Here is a 20,248-nt window from a genome sequence, read left to right as displayed (position 1 = left end):
TAAAGGGGGGTAACTTATATTTTCTATAATAATAGCAACATTGCGACTTAAGTAAACTAGATTGTCTTTTATAAGATGAACATAATAGCAACAGTTCCCCCTTTATGATGAACATGATAGCTACTTTTATTTATTTATTTTTTTTTGTAACTAAAAAGAGTTAAGTGTTTTCATTCTGAGTAGGCATAAATAGGTAATAAGAGAAACCCTATTTTTTTCACTTCGCTTTTTCTCCATAAAAGTAAAGAACCCCTTTTTTCATATCTGATGGGATTTGTTTTCATAAAAAACAAGAATGAAAATCATATGTAATTTCCGTTTCTAATAGTATTGGCAGCTGTGAGCCTTTTTCGTGAGAGCATCTAAAATAACTTCATGTTGTGCAGATCTGAAGACTTTCCTGCCGTCTTGGGTCTTCTCCCTTGGAGACTCTCTATTTACTAGTAGCCTTTCCTCGTCTTTATTTCACGCCCTTTGTCGATCATTGTTCTTCTGCGCCTGATGACGGGGTGGTGGTGGGGGGGGGGGGGCGTGTAAGTGAAGTATATTTTCAGTTTTTTTTTTTTTTTATAAAATGTATGTTTCTCTGCAATTCTGCACACTTAAATCCAACCGTTTCTTTAGATCCGTTTTCTTGTATTTTTCTTTTCTTTTTCATTGTCTTTCTCTGTTTTCTCTTTTCTTTTTCTTTCTGTTTTATTTTTTCTTTATCTTTGTTTTTCTTTTCTTTTTCTTTTCCTTTCCCTCTTCTTTTTTTCCTTTTCTTTTTTGCTTTTTCTCGTTTTTTGTTTTATTTTGTTCTATTCCTCTTTTAGAACTTTCAGCAATATAAATCTAATTACCCTGACACTCTAATTCACTCTCATCTGAAAGTGATATGACTTCTCATAGTCTCATCTATGAGTTTAATAGAATCTACTATTTACAGACTATGTATTTACAAAATACCTATAAAACAAATTTATCTATAAATATTTATAGATATCGCCATCTGATGCAACCAGCAACCCAGCCCCACCATCAGATGCCATCCATGGTATCATTTATGAAATTCACAATCCTTTCTGCAATCCAACCATATTTGGTTTAGATTTAAATTTATGCCTAACTTGCCACCAAGTTTCAATCATTATTGTCCAACAGTCTTTGTTTTATTGTTATTGAATGATACGCACACCTGGATATGATCGTACAACATTGTCGGTAACTCTGATACACTCCTCGCTTGGCACTGTCCTGATGATATGCTCTGATAATAGCACTCCCTTCAGTTCAATTATAGTCTGTTTTAATACACATTATCTTTGAAATAACTCCATGGATAAAAATCAGAAGAGGGGAGCGAGTAAAGTTAAGTGAGTGTAAAGCCCATACAGGATCACATCATTACTGATGAGCGGCCATTAAAGTGTCCATACATATCATTCAATAGTGATAAAACAAAAGCCATTGGATATTAATGGCTGCAACTCAAGCATAGAGTGAAGTTATACCAAATATCGTTAGATTGGAGAAAAGGTTATGATTTTTATTAACGATTATTGATTGGTATTTTTTTTTAATGATGGGGGTGGGTGGGGGGTGTTCTTCTGTAGTTGTGTTCCAACAAGAGGAGGGACAAATGGTGTTCACAAATTTTATGTCCTGTACATTAATCTGCCTAAATATGTTTTAAAGACATTGATGAAAAGCAAACATATTGAGGAGAAAAATACTTTAAGTTTGTGGCATTAGTTATTCCTGGTTATTATTATTAACCAGTTAGTGTTCCTGGTTATTATTATTAACCAATGAAAGTAGAATTCTTTTTGAGCAAATTCATATTTGAGTTACCAGCAAAAAAGTCTCATCAAAGATATTTTTATTTGTTTTCCTTTGGAAATATCCGTTTTCTCACTTTGTATTCTTACACAATGAAGCATCAATAGTTGTCATCATCCAAGAAATGAGAACATTGGTTTTCGGTTCGTCGAATCATACCAAACACTCAAAAAAGAGGCATGCATTTGATTATATTGTTAAAACAAAAACTGTTAGACATTCATGACTGAAAATTGGGGGCAAGTCAAGCATACTCAGCAGTTTATTTGGACCAAATATGGTTGGATTGCTGAAAGGATTGTGAACTTTATTAATGATTCCATAGGTGGAAGTAATGCTTTTTTGGTGGTGAGGGGGGGGGCACCTTGTATTAAGAATTTAAAGCCTGATTATTTTTACTAGAATGACTATAGATTTGATATTAAAGGACACAAAAAGGATTGATATGCCATAGAATCATCTGCGATAAAACAAAGTAACTATTACCTTGAGATTTATTTGTAGTTTTGCCATCTTTTTGCAGTATCTATCCGACTAAACTCCAGAAGACAGCTTTTTCTTTGGCAGCATCCCTGCCATTGCAACAGAGTGTTGGATGGACAAAAGAGAGGAATTAGTGCCGTTGTCTGTGGTGCCTTATAACAAGTGTTGGATTGCTAAGAGAGCCAAAGTCGATTTTTTATATCTGTCGTTTTTGGCGATCTACTTTAAACTGGTTTAGTGTCAATTTGGATAAAGAGGGGGAGAATGATAGATACCGAAGGCTCTGATTAGTCAAGCTAAATGATATGTTGGAGAGAGGGCTAGTCTGAGAGAATTCAATAAAGCAATTATTATTGAAGAGGTTGGATACAGAGGTCTTTGGGTTTCTGTTTTCAACCAAGAAGAAAAATGTTAATGGAAAGTTCCAAGAAGTTTATTTTTTGATTAATCACTTGTTAATATATTATTGCAAAGTGACTACGAACAATTATTTAAAATTCAACATTTTCTATAATGCAAACAAGGCAGTCCTTCACAAGGTCTTTGTAGAGAAAGGAGGGGTAATTTTTTGCAATTGTAGAATCATAAATTTGAAATGTAATATTAAGTTAATCATTTGATTTTTTTCTTTTATTTAAATTATTTGAAATCTGAGATTACTGTTTCTAGAATTTGGGCTAAAACTTTAATAAAAAAATGTGGCTCAGTACTATGAGAACCGAATGCATTCTAACCGATTCCTTTGTATTCTATGCGCATTCTGTGTTTGAAAGATACTCGGAACTTTGTGTGTTGGTCATGCAACTTTGTTGGAAATCGAATAAATGATCGTTCCTGTTAGACCCCCCACCCCCCCACCCCCCCAAAAAAAACAAAAAAACACTTGCTGTGTACAATAATAATATTTATTGGAACACAAGTATGTAACGGTACTAAAACCGAAAAGTTATGTTGCTCTTGTTGGGAAGAAAAGATGAGTTGAGAAATTTGACTAGTGTCAAGTCTTAGTTGATGAACTTTGAAATTGACTTTTTGCTTTTGTTTCTTAGAGAAAGTTGAATTTAGAAAGATTCCTTAATCGTTTTAATTTGTTTTCCATCCCCAACTTCAATCAATCAATCTCTTTCTGCCTAACTTTTAAACTGACCGATTCTTTTCTGTTTAGCTCTTTAAGTATGACTTCTTTTATTAAGAAGTGACTCATGATTCACCAATCAATCACAAACCATGTTACATTTTCTGTTATCCTTCTATTGGTCAATCGATGAGGGCCTTTGTTTCATCCAAAAAGATGAGTACTAAAGTCAAGTCACAACATGTAAGCTGGGTCTTGTTTCAGGAATAGTACGCCTATTTGTTGATAGGTAAATATATTTATCAAATATGGCTGGTATCTTCTATAACCTTTCAAATTGTAAATATGATTTGATTGTTGAACATTTTGTTATACTTTCAATTCATAATTAGAATCTGTCATTTTCAATTAATTTTGTTACATTTCCTAACCTTTAGATCAAGTGTGAGAGATACATTTTCATAAACACAAATTTTGATTTTAAACAAATTTCATATTATTTGGAATTTTCAGATCTGTTCTCATCTTGAATGTACTTTTAACAACATTTCGATCAATGAAACCTTCGACCTTCTTCAAGTGTATCTTGTTGAACTCAGGAATTTGGATGGACTTTTTTATTTACTACACGGGGATGACATGCTCTCATTCCGTCAGCCATGACTGGATAGAGGTCCTAAGTAATTTATTTTCGGATCAACCACATTGAGAATTGAACCTTCAACCTTCAGGAGAATATCATATCATTGCAATATCATATCATTGCAATATCATATCATTGCAATATCATAATATTGCAATTAATTTTTCCAAGTACTCTAACCACTGCACCATGGGTCCTTGCGGAAATGTTATCCAAATGAAGTAAATAAAGGGTTCAGTTTGAAATTCCCCTCAAATTCCCAAGTTTGTCAGAAACATTCCGAAGTTTGACAAGATTCATCTGAAGAAGGTCAGAGGTTACATCGACTGAAACATTTGTGAAAATGAGATGAGAACAGTGGTCTGAAAAATCCAAATAATGCGAATAACGAATCTCCATCTCAAAAATTCAGAAACGCATTAAACAAATTTGTTTGTAATTAATCTGACTAAAAGAGGATTCCTTGATAATTCGGTTAATCAAAAGGTGTCAATTCAATCTGAGAAATTAACTAAAATTCAGTTTGAGTGACTTCTTTTCAGTTGTTTTCTTAGATACAAGAAATACAACCTTTCAAAATTTTGATTTGAACATGATTTTTCCAATTTTCATGATTCACAATTATAATCAAAACTATTGTCACTCAAACACAAAAAAAAATATGACCTTTTGAATTAACGTGTCTGTTTTTTGTTGGCTTTTTTTTGTGTGGGGTGGGGGTGGGGTAATATTGCGATTATATTTTTCATCCCAAATGTGTTTTGATCCTCAATTTTTCTTAATTATTCTATAATTAATTCAACGGTATTAATCACTTGCACCAGTAAAACATGTGTTACACAAATGAACATATTATTTTCTTAAAAATTGGTTTTACAAGTATTTTTCTTGAGATGCGGGAAAAAACAAATGGAAGAATTTGCATTAAATTTTTGATAAAAAATGTTTTAGTTTTTTAAGAAACTCGCAAACCAAGATAAAATCTGCGCTGAGGAAATTTTGTTCTTGGTGACTAAATGTTCTCACCAGTGACGACGTTGGCTCATAACTCAGCAGGAAGATAAAAAGAATTTCAATTAAGTTTTTCATTTACTATGTAACAGAAGTTAAAAAAAATAAAATCTTACTGAAAATAACAGAAAAACATTTTTTAAAAATAAGGTGATGCATTTTCTAACTAAAAAGTTGGATATTTTTATTTTATTTTTTTTTCTCAGGAACTACCAAACTAGGTTAAATCTGAATAGGGGGACTATTGCTATAGTGGACATGGGAGGAAGGAGAAATAATGTTGAAGTAAAAATTAAGAGGAGACGAATGCAGATCAAAACTTTTTTATTTTATTTTTATTTTTAAGGAATCTGCTGTTTCTTAAGATGTAATAAAACTTTGAAATTTTTGCTTTAATAGTTTTAGAATATTTTATATTACTTTCATGAAATGTTATAAAATGATAAAAAAAATAACTGGAATAGAATGAAGGAAACTGACTGCTTGACTTTGATAAAAACGCATCAAGTTTAAGATGGCAAAACAGAATTTCTGTTGGAAATGAAACAGTTGTAATTCTAAAATCACACCACACACACACACACATATAGAGACATTGAACCAAACGTCGATAGCAACTGGTATTTTTATCCAAATATATCATCTGTCACATCTTGTTTGACTATCTATTTTGGTATAAAACTGCCTGTTACTATGAAAATGTGTTTATATCGATTTATTTTATACACATGCACACACATATATTAACTAGAAGCATACCCAAATTAATTGCTGAACAGAACGGTTTTGCACCACTTTAATATTCAATTATGAAGATTGAAATCAAGATATATTGCTACTAAACCTTGTCTCAAATTCTTATTGCAATTTTCATCAAAATCCGTTACATGATTTTGAGCCTAGAAAAGTGCACCAAGCAAAGCAAATAGCTTTAACAGCTTGCCCTTTTACTTTTTCAAACCCTAAAAGTAACAAGTCTTTGTCAAAGTAATCAGCTGAAGGGAACTTTGAAACTCTTATAAAGTGAGGAAAAAAAAACAAACAGCAAAAGTCAGAGAGAGACCAACATCACCAACAGGCCAAAGTACCCAATACTTCCCCCTCCCTCTAGCTTGGAGAGGCAAGTTGAAAAGGAATCTTTATTTTTCTGTCCCATATACAAACTCTCTTCATCTTAAGTCAGGTGAACAGAAATGAATTGCTACTCACATCTATACACGAACAAGGTAAACCAACACACATACACAATGCCAATCTGTCAAATACTCATATATATTAATTACATACACAGATTATTTGCACTATGAATATTTTGAATTGTGACAACTAACTCAATTTTTTTTCACCAAACACAAGTTTGCATAAATAAACATTTCTATGACTGAAAATAACTTTTGTGTGCTTAAAGAATAGTAAATCTAAAAAAATTTTGATATAAAATTTCATTTTCTCAATTCTTCATGGACAAAATTGTACAAAACTTTGTTTTAATTAACACTTGCTAACTGGTGACCCTTCTATTTTCTCAATGTTGCATTAATTTCCATTTTTACATGCATTTTCTGTATACATTCATTTTCTTCCTTCACTAAAACAATAACTTTTATACTGAATTCATATTAAATGTTAGTGTGGTCTTCGTAAAACCCAAAGACATTATTGTTACCCAAAATGGCCTTGACCAAAGCCAAGAACCATGCCAAAAAACTTAAGGGACCTTAACAAAAAATTGAAATTCAGAAGCTCATATTTAATTAGGGTCTAATGATTGTGGGTTTAATGCAATCTGAAATATTTGAATTTTCAAATAGAAGGTTGTATCCATATTCGAAACACTTTAAGATACTCTAAAAGAAATTGCAATTTAGGAGATATTTATTAGTTGATGTCCAATTTAACAAAAAATTGGAATTACCTGATTTTCACAAAGAGCTTGCATAAAGAAAAATTAAACTAAATATAGCCCACATTACCTCCCTAACAGTTGCATTCCAAAGTTTTTATTCTATTTTTTGCTGTATTTTTCTCATGAACTTAAGTGCCTATTATTTCTGCAACATTTAATATTTTTACTATTATTTGGAATTACTTATGTGATCCCACTCCCTTCCTCTTTCATTACTTCTCCCCCTGAACTTTCCCATTTCTAATACTAAATCGATGTTGTCGTCTTTACTCTTACCATTGTATAATGTTGGTTTCTTTCTCCTCTTCTGATGAGAAGCATTTAGCTTTGAAATGCCATGACCTAAAGAGGTTCCCGCTCATTTCCCTTTTATTCATTGATATGATAATGTAATAAAGTTCTAATCTAACTTTAATTATCTCTCTATCTTTTCTTATAATTGCTCTTCTTAATCAGGTAGAGCTTCATCTATCCAAACAGGTAGCCCTTCTTTTTTTTTTTTTTTAATGAAAAAAATCAATTTTTGCAAGTTAACTTATATATATATATATAAAATGTATGTATATATATTAGTATTGTAATGATTAATTGGTATTGGAGTCTGGAATCAGAAAAATCAGAACTTTTTGGGGTATCGGAATTGGAAAAATTTCTGCCTATTGTCTGATTCCAAAAAAATGATTCTTTTAATTTTTTGTTTGTTTTTGTTTAAACCCCAATATTCTAATTGATACTAATGATAAGATGATAAACATTTATTGATTCTAAACTATTATTAATTACTAATGAAGTGATATTAAAAACAATTTGTACACAAAGACGTTTTGTTTCCGTGTATAGAACATAATTCTGAAGTTACGCCATCAATTTTTCCAAAGACTTTGTATATGTTATTTCTAGTGGGAGACAATTTGTTTTTAGGCCAGAGTTTGATTTCAGGAACGTCTCTATTTCAGATATGATGCTAGTCTCAGTCTTTTTTTTATGAATACTATTATGGTATGTATTCTTCAGAATGGTCTGGTATATTCTCTGGTTCCTTTGTTCCAGCTCCTTTGGTATCAATTTGCTGTCTTGATACCTCATTGTAATACAGCTTCCTATTCGAAATAGCTTCTTTACAAGAAATACAAGCTTGTGGAACTCTGTGTCTGCTGACTGTTTTCCTCCTGGCTTGGTCTTTTAATAGGCATCTCCTGTCTAATCATCTTTTGTTCTTTCTAGTTTCAAGCCCTGTCTGGAGCGATTTCCATTAAAAATAAACCAAGACTAAAAAAAAAAAATCAAATTTAATTTTTTAGTTGTAAAAAGCAAAACATTTTATTTTTTGAATATAGATACTATTTATTTATTTATTTACTATTTTACAGAAAGAACAACTCCTTTTCCAATATGACCCTGCAGATGTGCCTTCAGATATGGCAGGTGTCATGGCCTCCATCAAACAGGTAAGACTCCATAACTTCTCTGTCTTCTGACTATGGATTAAAGTGTAGGTTTTTTTTTTTTTGGCTTTTTTTTAAATCTCAGTCCCAATCATTTTTCATGAAATTGTAAACCTAAAATATTTTTGTAAATGAAATTGAAACCGTTGCAGACATTTTAAGTCAGATAATGTAAGATGTACAGGTACAACTCTTTCCGGAAACCATTTCGTCGTTGTAAATCTCAGATTTTTGTACCTCAAATACTTTTTGCTTCTCGTAATTTTGAGGGAAAGCAAACTAAACAATGAATAACAGAATTTATTTTTTTCTTTAAAACTTTTCAAGTTCATTGATGTTAATAAAACGTTTTCTATTTTTTTTTACTCCCATTTCAGTTGGCGGAAAACACCTTGTTTCACTGGCGGGAATTCCCCATTGTCCTCCCTTCATCAATCACAGACAATGAACCACAACCAACAGAAGCTGCTAACGGTGATATCAGCAAAGAGCGACCAGTACGGATTGAGTTTTTATTTTTTAAGCTACTTCTCAATTTTGGTTAAATTTAAATTTATTGCAAAATTAATAGTGAAACTGATAGGCAAAATGAATTACCCACCATCCTTGTAGGATAAACCATCACCATCTTGTGTGTTATGTTTGGCCTGAACCCAAACTACTTGAATGTAGTTAAATAGTTGAGATAGTAAATTAATCCATGTAGCATTCTAAACTGTCCTTTGATGACACTAATGACAGCTTTACATGAAATTTAAGTTACAAAGAGAATTTTTGTTCACTATAAAATGTATTCAAGTCTTCAATGTCTATGCTCTTTTTTCTGTTAAGTACAAATAGTTTTCTCTCTAGATTGTTCATAATTATTATAAAATCTTTCTCGGTTGGTAGAAAACTTACATAAAATTACCCTCCTCCCCCTCTCTCTTTCTCCCATTTCTCCCTCCCTCATTCTCTCTTTCTCCCTCATTCTCTCTCTGTATCCCCTCTCACTTGCTCTCTCTCACTTTCTCCCTCTATTTCTTTCTATCACTCTCTGACTCACTCTCTTTCGTTCATTCAAACCATTGCCATTCTTCCACTTTCTAATATCATATGTAACCTAACAAAGCGATCTCCAATTCACTTATTCTCCCATGCCATAAATACATATTCATAATTAATATTACAACTGACCTTTCATAACAAGCCACAAACAATAGCAAACATTCTCAAAAGTAATCCACAGTTAAATGCACACACATACACACATACATACACACATACATACATACATACATACACACATACATACATACATACATACACACACATACATACATACATACATACACACATACATACATACATACACACACACACACACACATACATACATACATACATACATACATACATACATACATACATACATACATACATACATACATACTGGAAACAATTGCTCACCCCCCCCTCCCGCAAAAAAGAAAAGAATGTTGCATCTATTGTTGTTTATATTTAATGAAATTAAATGCATGCAAATTACACAGTATTATTATTATTTCTCGTTCATTACTTTACCAAATTGTATATTTATATTATTTTAGTCCACTAATTACCCGAGATGCATTGAAATCATTCTAGTTTTTAATGTATTATTTGTTTGCGCATTTTTCTTTTTTAACTTGTACAGAAAAAGAAAAAAAAAAAGTTGATTGTAACACATTGAGGGAGGAGACAGAGGATAGTAAGCAAAAAATCTTGACAGTATAAAATCGACTTCGAAATGTAATGGAGAATGTCCTCTTCTCTTCCCTTTCCCAGTGGAAATGAGATTGCTAGTCTTTCTCTACTGTATCATTATTTCCATGGTGTGTCCTTGACTGAACTCCAATATATGGTTACGCCCTTTAAAATATTCACAACAAAAACTCATCCAGTTACAACCACTGTAAACAATTTTCATTTCTTTCTCTGTATACCTAAATTTAAACAGAACTTCCATGAGCAAAGTTTCTTTCCAAGAGTTATCCGTTTGTGGAACACAATACCACAAGGCAGTTTCCCCGCCGACTACTACTACATGATCGTTTTCAAATTCAATAGTAACAAATTCTTGTTGAGTCATTCTTTTAAATCAAATCCTGCCCAATTTCAACCATTGTTACCAATTCTCATTGTGTTGTCTTATTGTCTACCTCACAAACTCTTTAACCCTTATCTATCCTTTGTGGCCTTTTAGCCTTGATAAGTAGTGACCCATTGTTAGTACATAAAGTGCTATTCTTCTTATTTCTCATCTTTCTCTCTATTTTATCCAATGCCCCAGGGAACAGATTAAGAAAAATGGTGCACTCCTTTTTTTTGGCACTAGCTTGAAACAATTTAATGAAGATAAGAGTTGAATAAAAAACAATTGAGATCCTACCTGTACCTACCACCCGGTGTTACCTGATATGCAATGAAGTCATTTTACTTTAAAATTTTTATTTCATTGTGCATGATTAAACTTAAGGTAGAAAACTTCCTTTATATTCATCAATTAAAAACATGAGTTCTTTCCTCCGCTGAATTTTTTTTAGGTCATCACTTAAAAATGTTTCACATTAGCAGTCTCTGGGCCAGAGTAAGTCATTTTTTTTAAAAATAAATTATAGCGAAGAGTATTTCCAATAACACAGTATAACACAGTATAACAATAACAAACAAAACTTGGCTAGATAGAAACAAATTTTTGATTTGTCAGCTTAAGTGCTATTTGAGTCTGACTTTGAAAATCCGATAGCGTTATATGTTAGATTGAGGAATACATGATTATTTTCCATAAAGTAAAGGGTTTAATATTTTTCTTTTACAAACTGAGAAGGATCTCCTGTTGACATGAGTGTTTTTTGGTTGAAGGAATTTGTGCCTAGCGGTAATAACAAAATAGATGCACACATGTTGATATTAATAAAACATGTAATGGTTTTATTTGCCATTTCATGATGCCTGGAGATAGCATTTTTCTGACCTAAAATACACTAAACATTGATGTTATTGCTTTTTCCATTTTTTTTTTTTTTTGCAAAACTCAATCATGTTCTACAAAGTAAAAAAAAAAAAGAAAAAAAGAAATTCCTTTTCAAAACAACCAAACACTATGAATAAAATATTTGAATATATAAAGAACTTGAGGCATAAAAACTTTTCTAAAATTACTAGATTCAGCATTAAATAACCTGAAAACATTTGATATTCCATAAAGCAAATCAATAAAACAATCAAACTTCACCATATGTTCAATTTGATGCAGACAAACTTTAAGGAGAAATGAGCATTTTTACCAAGTTGAAAATATCCAGTTGATCAAGTTTCATATTCAAGTTTTTTATCAAAACACATTTTTTGATAAAAATATTAGATAAAGGAATTATGACAAGATCTGTAATCTTAAATGCTTTTGTTTCCCATTAAGCTATTTTTTTTTTTAAATGTGAAGAAATTCAGCTTTTTTAACAAAGAAACATTCTTTCTATATATATATATATATATATATATATATATATATATATATATATATATATATATAAATAATCAAATCATTTTCAAAGAAAGAGTTACACAATAGCATTAAAGTTTACAGCTGTTTCATGATGATGCCTATATTTAGTCATATAATATAACATAATATTTGTCCAAACAGTATCTCTCTTCAGAACAGTATTTCTGGAGCATCTTTTGAAAAAACAATAATGCTGAAAAAAATAAAATATTCATTCTTGACCAAAAGAAAAATTGAAAAATGGATTCAATGTAAAATACTTCAGTAAAATGTGTAATAATTTTACACATCAAAGTGTATATTTTTGTAACACAGGAAAGTACAAGGTGTTCAAACAGTTTGTGATTCAAAATATGCCAGGTATCAGCTTTGGGAAAAGAAATGTTATGCTATCTTAATCAAGCCCTATCAAGGGAGATAATTTTTTGAAATTTTTATTTTTTTTATAGATTTTTGTAATTTTCTTCAATGTTTCTGTCATTTTATTTTCACTCATATTCAGAACTATGTTTATTTTAAGTTAGAAAAATTATATCTGTAAATTTTATGAATAAATATCTTTTGCAAATTGAAAAAACAATATAAAAAGATGTGATTATGAGGAAAATAAATCTTCCATGTGTTTCACTATCATCTGTTTTTATCCTTATCTTACTACATCCTTTTTTCTTGGTTGCACTTTTTGGAACATGAAAACTTTTACTAAAATTATTGGACTTGGCAAACAACTAGCAAATGACGCTATTAATGTGCATCCAAACCAAAAATCATGGATAATTTTTTAAAATATTGAGAACCTTAAGCATAAAATGTTTAACAAAATGATTGGATTTAGCATTAAATAATCCAAAAACATCATGAAAAAGATAAATATTTGAAGATATTAAGAATGTTTACCAAATATACTAGATTTTATATTATACTAGCATGGATACCTGGCGTTAGCTGGGTCAACATGAAGTTCGATTTGGACACTGCTATACTAAGGATATTGAGCACTTTCATTGATATCCACACAACAATATTAAAAAAGAACAGATAAAAATACGAAAATGTGCCCCCCCCCCCGGCAAAAAAAAAAAAAAGTATGTGACAACCTCCCCACCAGATATTTCAGCAGAAGGGATACGAAGAGAAGTTATAAGTAGAATTTTTTGAACCAAAATTGACGTTTTTATGTTTTAACAATGATTACTTATGACTTATTGTAGAATTAAAAGAAAAAAAAAATTAAGCATTTATGATAAAAAAAAATGTGATTTATGTAACCCATGAAATAAGAAGAATGTTTTGTTTTAATTTAATTAAAAAATGCCAAATAAATAAGACAAAGTACAAAACAGAAAATATTTAAAAAAAATCTTTTAACCATGTTTAAATGCAAAAGAAAAAAGATGTTAAAAAATGTAAATAAAAGTTTTTTATTTGTTTGTTTTAATTAAAAAATCATAATTAGAATTTTTGTTTCTTTTAAATAAAAATAATGTAAACCTCTGATTAAAAAAAAAAAAAAAATCGAAATAAGAAAATTGTGTTTTTGCTTTAAGATAATTATCCGCTGAAATTAAAAAACAACCCTGTTTAAATGAAAAAAACAAAAAAAAAAAAAACAACCACCGGTAGATGTATGCAAACCTCCAAACTAATGCTTATGAGACAACCTTTTAATCCACTGGACCACAGCATTAATTGCGGAATCACATTGGAAATTCTTTTATTTAAGCAAATACAAAAAACAATGCTTGACACATGTGCAGTTGTTGAAATCGTTTAGAAAGAGACGATTTTACCCCCCCTCCCCCGCCCCATTTAAAAAATCTATTTCTATGCAAAATAATTGACCTTTTTTTTCAAATTTTTATATATTCTGCATCCGAGGCATTGCTCTTTCAGATGGTACTGGTTTCAACCCGGGCAGATGTGGCTGACAAAATTTTTTAGCAAACATACAAACACACACACACACAGACGATTTCTCTTTATATAATGGATAGAAGAAGAAAATGAATAAAAGTCAACTTTTTCTTTTCGTATGAATCGGCATATTGTTTGATTCTGTTGTTGGCATTGGTTGCTCTATTCTTTTTAGAATCAAATATTCCCAGCAGGGACCACATCAAGGTTGCCAACCACAATGAAAGTGGTGCTGTGGATCCGACAGCATGTTGAGTTGTGAGTTTGTGCTGGTATCCTCTTTGTGACTGCCACCTTCCAGAAAAAGGGTTGATATGCCTTAAAATTAATCCTCCAAATCCCTCTTTGTTGGGCCATAATCAGATAAAGAGTGAAAATTTTTTAAATAAGCACTGATCTATTTCCATGCTAGTAGATTCAATCCTAGAAACGAGTTTACAGGTAACAGATTTTTGCATTGATTTAAAAGGTTGTACTAATTTCTTATCCGATTGTCAAATGTCAAAATGTAGGTATATAAACAATCTAATACTCATTGGATAAAATGATAAAAGTATAATACAAAGTAAATTTAATTGATCAGTTTTCCATTAACTACACAGATGTTGTTCCACTCTTTGATCTTACCTTTGATCTTCGCTTTATAATATTGAATGCTTAGTAAGGAGGCATCAGTTATCATTTTTTGAGTTCTTGGTACGACTTGACCAAGAACTGATGTTCTCATTTCTTGGTGATGACAACCAACAGATGCTGCATGGCTGAAGAATTCAAAACTTTGAGATTTTTGAGAAAAAACAAAAAATAACTTTGCCACTTTGTTTTTGCTGATAACTCAAATATGAAGTTTATACCAAACATGGTTGGATTGCAGAAAGGATTGAATTTTATTAACAATTCGTGGACAGCATTTTATTTGGGTCAGCTTTTATATGCAGCACTACACTTTTCCCAAATGTGTTCTGGTTCTTTTCAGTTATGCACATCAGAGAACACACAACTTTCTATACATTTGGGAGTCTGAATCTAATCACATTGCCCTCATCATGCTTAAATCTTTTTTATTTTATTTTGAAGAAAGTGAGTGTGATCCAGGTACATGACACAAAATATATCCCTCAATACAAACCCTTTCTCTGACCATCCTTTAACCCTGAAAAATACAATTTTTGACATAACTCTAGTAGTGTATTTGTTTTCTCTTCAAATTCTTTTAATCTTCCCTTGCAGCCTCAATCACTTTGCTGCAAATAATAAAATTTAATTCTAATTGAAAATAAAATGAAAATGTACTGCCTTGTGTACGGATTGAACTTGCGGCCTTCAAATTTAGACTTTTGTGTCTAGCCAACACACCCTTTCTGTCCATTTCTCATTTCATTTGTCTCTCCTCATATCAAATACATTGTGTTTAAACAATCAAACAAGCAAGATTATTGGAGTTTTAGAATTATATATAATAGAGAAATTTCAAAGAGACACAAGAATTTGATCGCACACTTCAATAAACATTGGAATTTCTTTAAACAGAGAGAGAGAGTAACTAACTAATGGAATAAGTTTGTTGAAGTGTATCAAGAATGTATCTAGTGTAAATAGTTTTTAAAATAACATTAATGAATTTCGGACTCTATTGGGAGGTCTCTGATGAAATTTGTAAACAAATTCAAACTTATTGAAGTTTGTGTCATTGAAGTAGAAAAATAAAAAAGAGAATATAATATAAAAATAAAACAATCAAACAATTTATATTTTTTTAAGTAAACTAGAATTAATGGTCTCTATGAGCCCAAATTCTAGTTCTTATATATGAAATATTAATTTTTTTTTACTGCCAATGTGTAATTAAATGCAAATAAATTTTCTTTAACTATTAAAATAATTTCCAACGCTATTTATAATGTTTAACCGTTCATTTATTTTTATTATCACTCATGTTTGAATTCATGATGTAAATCATAAATCTATGATGTCACACCAAAGCTATGATTATTTTCTCCATTTCTAAAATTAGTTAAGATTTCTGATATTTGGAAATTAGACAAATTTTGCAGTGTATTATGCTTAAAAAAATTGACTCCCTCAGACAAACACACAAAAGCTCTATTTATAAAAGATTCAAAATTTTTTGTTTTCAGTTTTTGTATATTTTATGGAGGTTTTTAACTTAGATTTATTTCAATAACAATTATGTTAATAAATTTTTTACTTAAAAAAAAAGTATAAAATTTTTATTTGATCAGACACTTTTCATGTTTTTTTTTTCTTTTGAATAAAAATCATTTTATTTTGCTGTAATGTGATCAAAATAAAACTGATAAAAAACATTGAATTCATAAGTGTAAAACTTGTAAACTTCTGATTGAACAAATGAAATCACTATTCAGGTGCACAATAAAAATGCATTTATAATGCATGGGATAATGTACAATTGTAAGAGAAATGAACAGTACATGGGTCATAATATGCATGTGTACTGAGAGAAAGAGCATAAGTTGTAGTTTTGGTGAATTTTACGAAGCATAGGATTCTAAAGGATGATGCGGGCGGTTTGTTTCATGCTTTAGCAATTTTGAGTATGAAAAAATGTTTCTGAAAGTCATGGGAACTGTACAGTTACCTGATTTTGTAACATTTAGAGCTTCAGTGAGTCCAAACTCAGAGGCAAGGCATTCAAAGAATGGCAGGGGTCTAAAGGAACATATTTGTTTAATTTCCAGGCAATTAATGTTCAGAGCAAAATGGGAGTTCCAGACCAATGATGCAAGTTCTAAATGTGATCACACCATAGCTGTGAAAAGTTTTAAATAGATGACTGGAGTGCAGCTAACAAAACTTCTGCCAAATAATGACAACACAACCTGAGCCTCCATATCAATTTTAGAGATCTCCTTTGTCTCATTAAATCACTGTTGATAGTCATAAAATTATGTATTTTTGTTTTATTTAAAAAAAATGGTTAAATTTACAAAGCCATTTGGCGGAAGTAACGTCAGACAAATTTTTAGCTACGGATTACCAAAACTGTATAGAATGTACTTTTTTTTTTCTTTTTTTTTTTTAATGCAAATATAAAAATAGAAGTTTTATTCAAACAGTTTTTATTTGAACTTTTATAACAAAATTCTAACCTTTTTAATAAAAATGTTTCTGAACTTTTTTTTTTTATAATATTTATCAACAGTTTTTTGCTTTTCTTTTTTTTAAAGAGATTTTGTTTAAAAAATATTGAATAAAACTATTTTTATATTTGCAAAAAAAAAAAAAGATACATTCTATACAGTTTTGGTCATCTGTAGCTAAAAATTTGCCTAACATCACTTCCGGCTAATGGCTTTGTAAACACAGGAAGATAGAAGGTGAATTTAACCTAAAAAATACATTAAAAAAACTCAACTTTGGCTTGTTAAATTTTTAAGTGTAAAATTTGTATGATATGTGCAAGACATTTAAAAACCAAATGGAAATGATAATGGTGTCAAAAAACTACAATAATTATTAAAACTATATTAAAACTAATAATAAAAAGAAATAATAAAAGCAAAAGTGATTATAGTTTTTTTAAAAATTTCATTCTGAAGTGCTTAATATGTAAAGAGCATTATAGTGATTTTCTTTTTTTTTTTTTTTTTTATAGATTTTAATTTTAATTTCACATCTTAAAATATTAAAAAATAAAAACAATAAGAGAGAAGATATATTTATTGACCAAATTTTGCATTTTTTTTTTTTCTTTTTAATCATTTGAGGCACAATCAAGCTTTGTCAGCCATGAAAGTTTACAAATCCTAAGAAACTGTGAGATGTACAGTTGCTTAAACTCTTAAGAGTTCAACTCACTGGGTTTTCTTCTGTGGCACACAGCACAGCCTTGATATCCGCATTTTAAGGCTTACCTAAACATATCTTGTTGAAGTTGTTGCAACCTAAGCAAAATTGTGTTGTTATCAACTCTGCCTTCAATTTGCAGACTGTCTTTATTTGGTTCTGCAACGTTATGATTCTGTTCAAACTTTTAAGCCATAATGTAGCAGTACAGGGACAACCAATTATTTAATCCTCACAGATTATCTGGATGGTGGCTCATCATGTAGGTGGCTAAAATTTTGTTGTGTAGAAGACCCATAGTAGCAGTTTGTTCTCACTCCTTTTCTTATTTGTTGTTGTGTTGTAATGTATATCAATTAATAGCAGTGATTATGACTGACAATACAGGGTTTAACAATGCTTATGAAATTTTAATTTTTCTTTTTTAAATATATGTATGTGTCCATGTGTTAGCCGACTACTTGGCATTGCCCAGTGATAAAATAGGCTTAAATATGATATTTTAATTTATGCAGATTTCGTAATTATTATTATACAGCCAATTCTCTTTGATTATTATATTGTACTTAATATACAGTCATGATTTCAAGTTAAAACAAAAAATTTGACTTTGGTGCCATCAGCTAGAATTGAAATCAAAACATTTAACTTTCCAGTGATACTCCTTACTATCTGAGCTAAAGTTACATGCATCTCAAAACTTTACAAATCAACTGACTTAAACATATAAATGTATATTTGTGCATGCATAAAATGTACACATTAGTTTAACTTACACCTGCCAAGTTCTAATTTTTCAATTTTAACTTCTTAGCAGCTTTCTTCTTCTTTTTTTCAGCTAAAAACCAAATTAAATTTGTTTCACAGGCCTGAATAGTCTATATACATAATTTTAAGTTTGTAGACTAAAAATTGATAGAGTAGTTCAGTATCAATTATTCTATATATATATATATATATATATATATATATATACACACACACACACACACACACTGATATCGTCATGACAAAGTTTTCTCCCTTTAAATAGTTAAATTTAAACCAACCACATTAATAAGATGCAATAAATAAATACAATTTAAACTCATATAAAATGCAAATAAATTTATAAATGCACAAAAGAATAAATAAATCAAATTAAAAAATATCAACAATGACCCTACATTATTAGGTTTAAAGAATAAAAATAGGTCTTAAAGCAAAATAAAAAAAAAAAAATTCCAAACCCATTCCAATTACTGCGAAACTGCTCATATTTACAGTCACTCCATATGCATGTTTGAACTAAAGTCAAGCACATATCTAAGGAAAGGAAATTTTCCAAAAATTTATGATACAGAACTTTCATCGCACCAGACTTAATTTGTTTCAGTTTCCGTTATAGTTCTGCATTACATTGCCTTATATAAGTTACCTTTATATACACACTAGACAATGCTTCAAGCAAACTACATTAACTTCTCTTCTTCTCCAATATACAATGTACATTCATAATATCCCTAACCCATTCCCATATATGAAATGGAGCAGCTTTCAAAATATGACTCTAATTTGGAGGGGGGAGGGACAAAAAAATTAAAAGGGAAAAATTTTCTCTGTTTATCTGCTTTATGTTATACTTGATTTGCACAGTGTTTTGAAAATGTGGGTGCATTCGAGTTTCTTGTCTGAAAAGTATGGGGGAAGCGTGCATAAAAAGAGGTAAGCAAGATGGCTTAGAAGAAGACTGCATTTTTGATAAAATGTTGAGCAATAATTAAACAATAATTAAGATTGTCCCATTTCTTGTAAATTTCAGAGTAAAGTTACGTTTCGTGATGTTTTTATTGCTCCAACTTTTGATGAATTGGAAGAGGTTGCAAGATTGCCAAATGGGGGACAGAAAAAGCTCAATGAAAAGCAGTTGTATTGTATCTGGGACAATGGGTATGGACACAACTCTTTTTTTTTTTTTTCATCTTGTTTCTTTTTTTTATTTTATTTTATATTTTTGAAGAAATGTATTTGTAGAAATAAATGACAAATATTTCAAATGCCAAAAAAATTATAAATGTTACATTGAAAAATAAGCTGATTTTTTTTTGTTTTTTTTGAGCAATAAAGAAGTTGCATCACTTTTTTCAGCTTCACATAATCATCAAAATTAATGTTTATCACAATGGTTGCACCTTTATATTGAAGAAGCACAAAAGGATACTCATATATATAAGAGAAAAGAAATTAAAACTGCCAGTTGAAATTTACAATCTTTCTAAAGATTTATTTTCACCTCCAGATCACCTTTCAAAGAGTCTTCATGCAAGCTGCAATTTTATGCCTGGTTCGTTTTTATTATTTTTTTTTACATCGCCTACATTTTTTTCACAGGACATGTACATTTTTGCAATTTATGACTAGAAAAAATTGCAGTTTCATTTAATGCTGTAACCAGCAAATTCTAGCATTACTACAAGTATAATTTGCTGGTTATCTCTGTCCTCTGATGAGAAGAATAGCAAGACTAGCATTTTTTGAAACTCTGCGGAATAAGGACTTTGTAAATGGTTTTTTTGAGTATTCAGTCGAACAATAAATTTTGATTGTGAATTTCAAC

The 20,248-nt window shown here is 30.2% G+C and overlaps 1 protein-coding gene across 1 annotated transcript in view; it reads left to right on the top strand.

Moving 5' to 3' along the window:
* Window positions 1-20,248, top strand: part of LOC145292979 (uncharacterized) — a 485,581-nt gene that overhangs the window by 161,894 nt on the left and 303,439 nt on the right. The window contains exons 3-5 of the mRNA XM_080139221.1: window positions 8,310-8,387; window positions 8,762-8,881; window positions 19,454-19,581. Of these exons, the coding sequence (XP_079995347.1) occupies window positions 8,310-8,387; window positions 8,762-8,881; window positions 19,454-19,581 (326 nt within the window). The remainder of the gene's footprint in view (window positions 1-8,309; window positions 8,388-8,761; window positions 8,882-19,453; window positions 19,582-20,248) is intronic.

The sequence above is a fragment of the Euprymna scolopes genome, chromosome 14 (assembly GCF_053919585.1).
Source record: "Euprymna scolopes isolate OS-2025 chromosome 14, ASM5391958v1, whole genome shotgun sequence".
In the NCBI taxonomy this organism is placed as follows: Eukaryota; Metazoa; Mollusca; class Cephalopoda; order Sepiida; family Sepiolidae; genus Euprymna; species Euprymna scolopes.
This window is presented reverse-complemented; position numbering and strand designations above follow the sequence as displayed.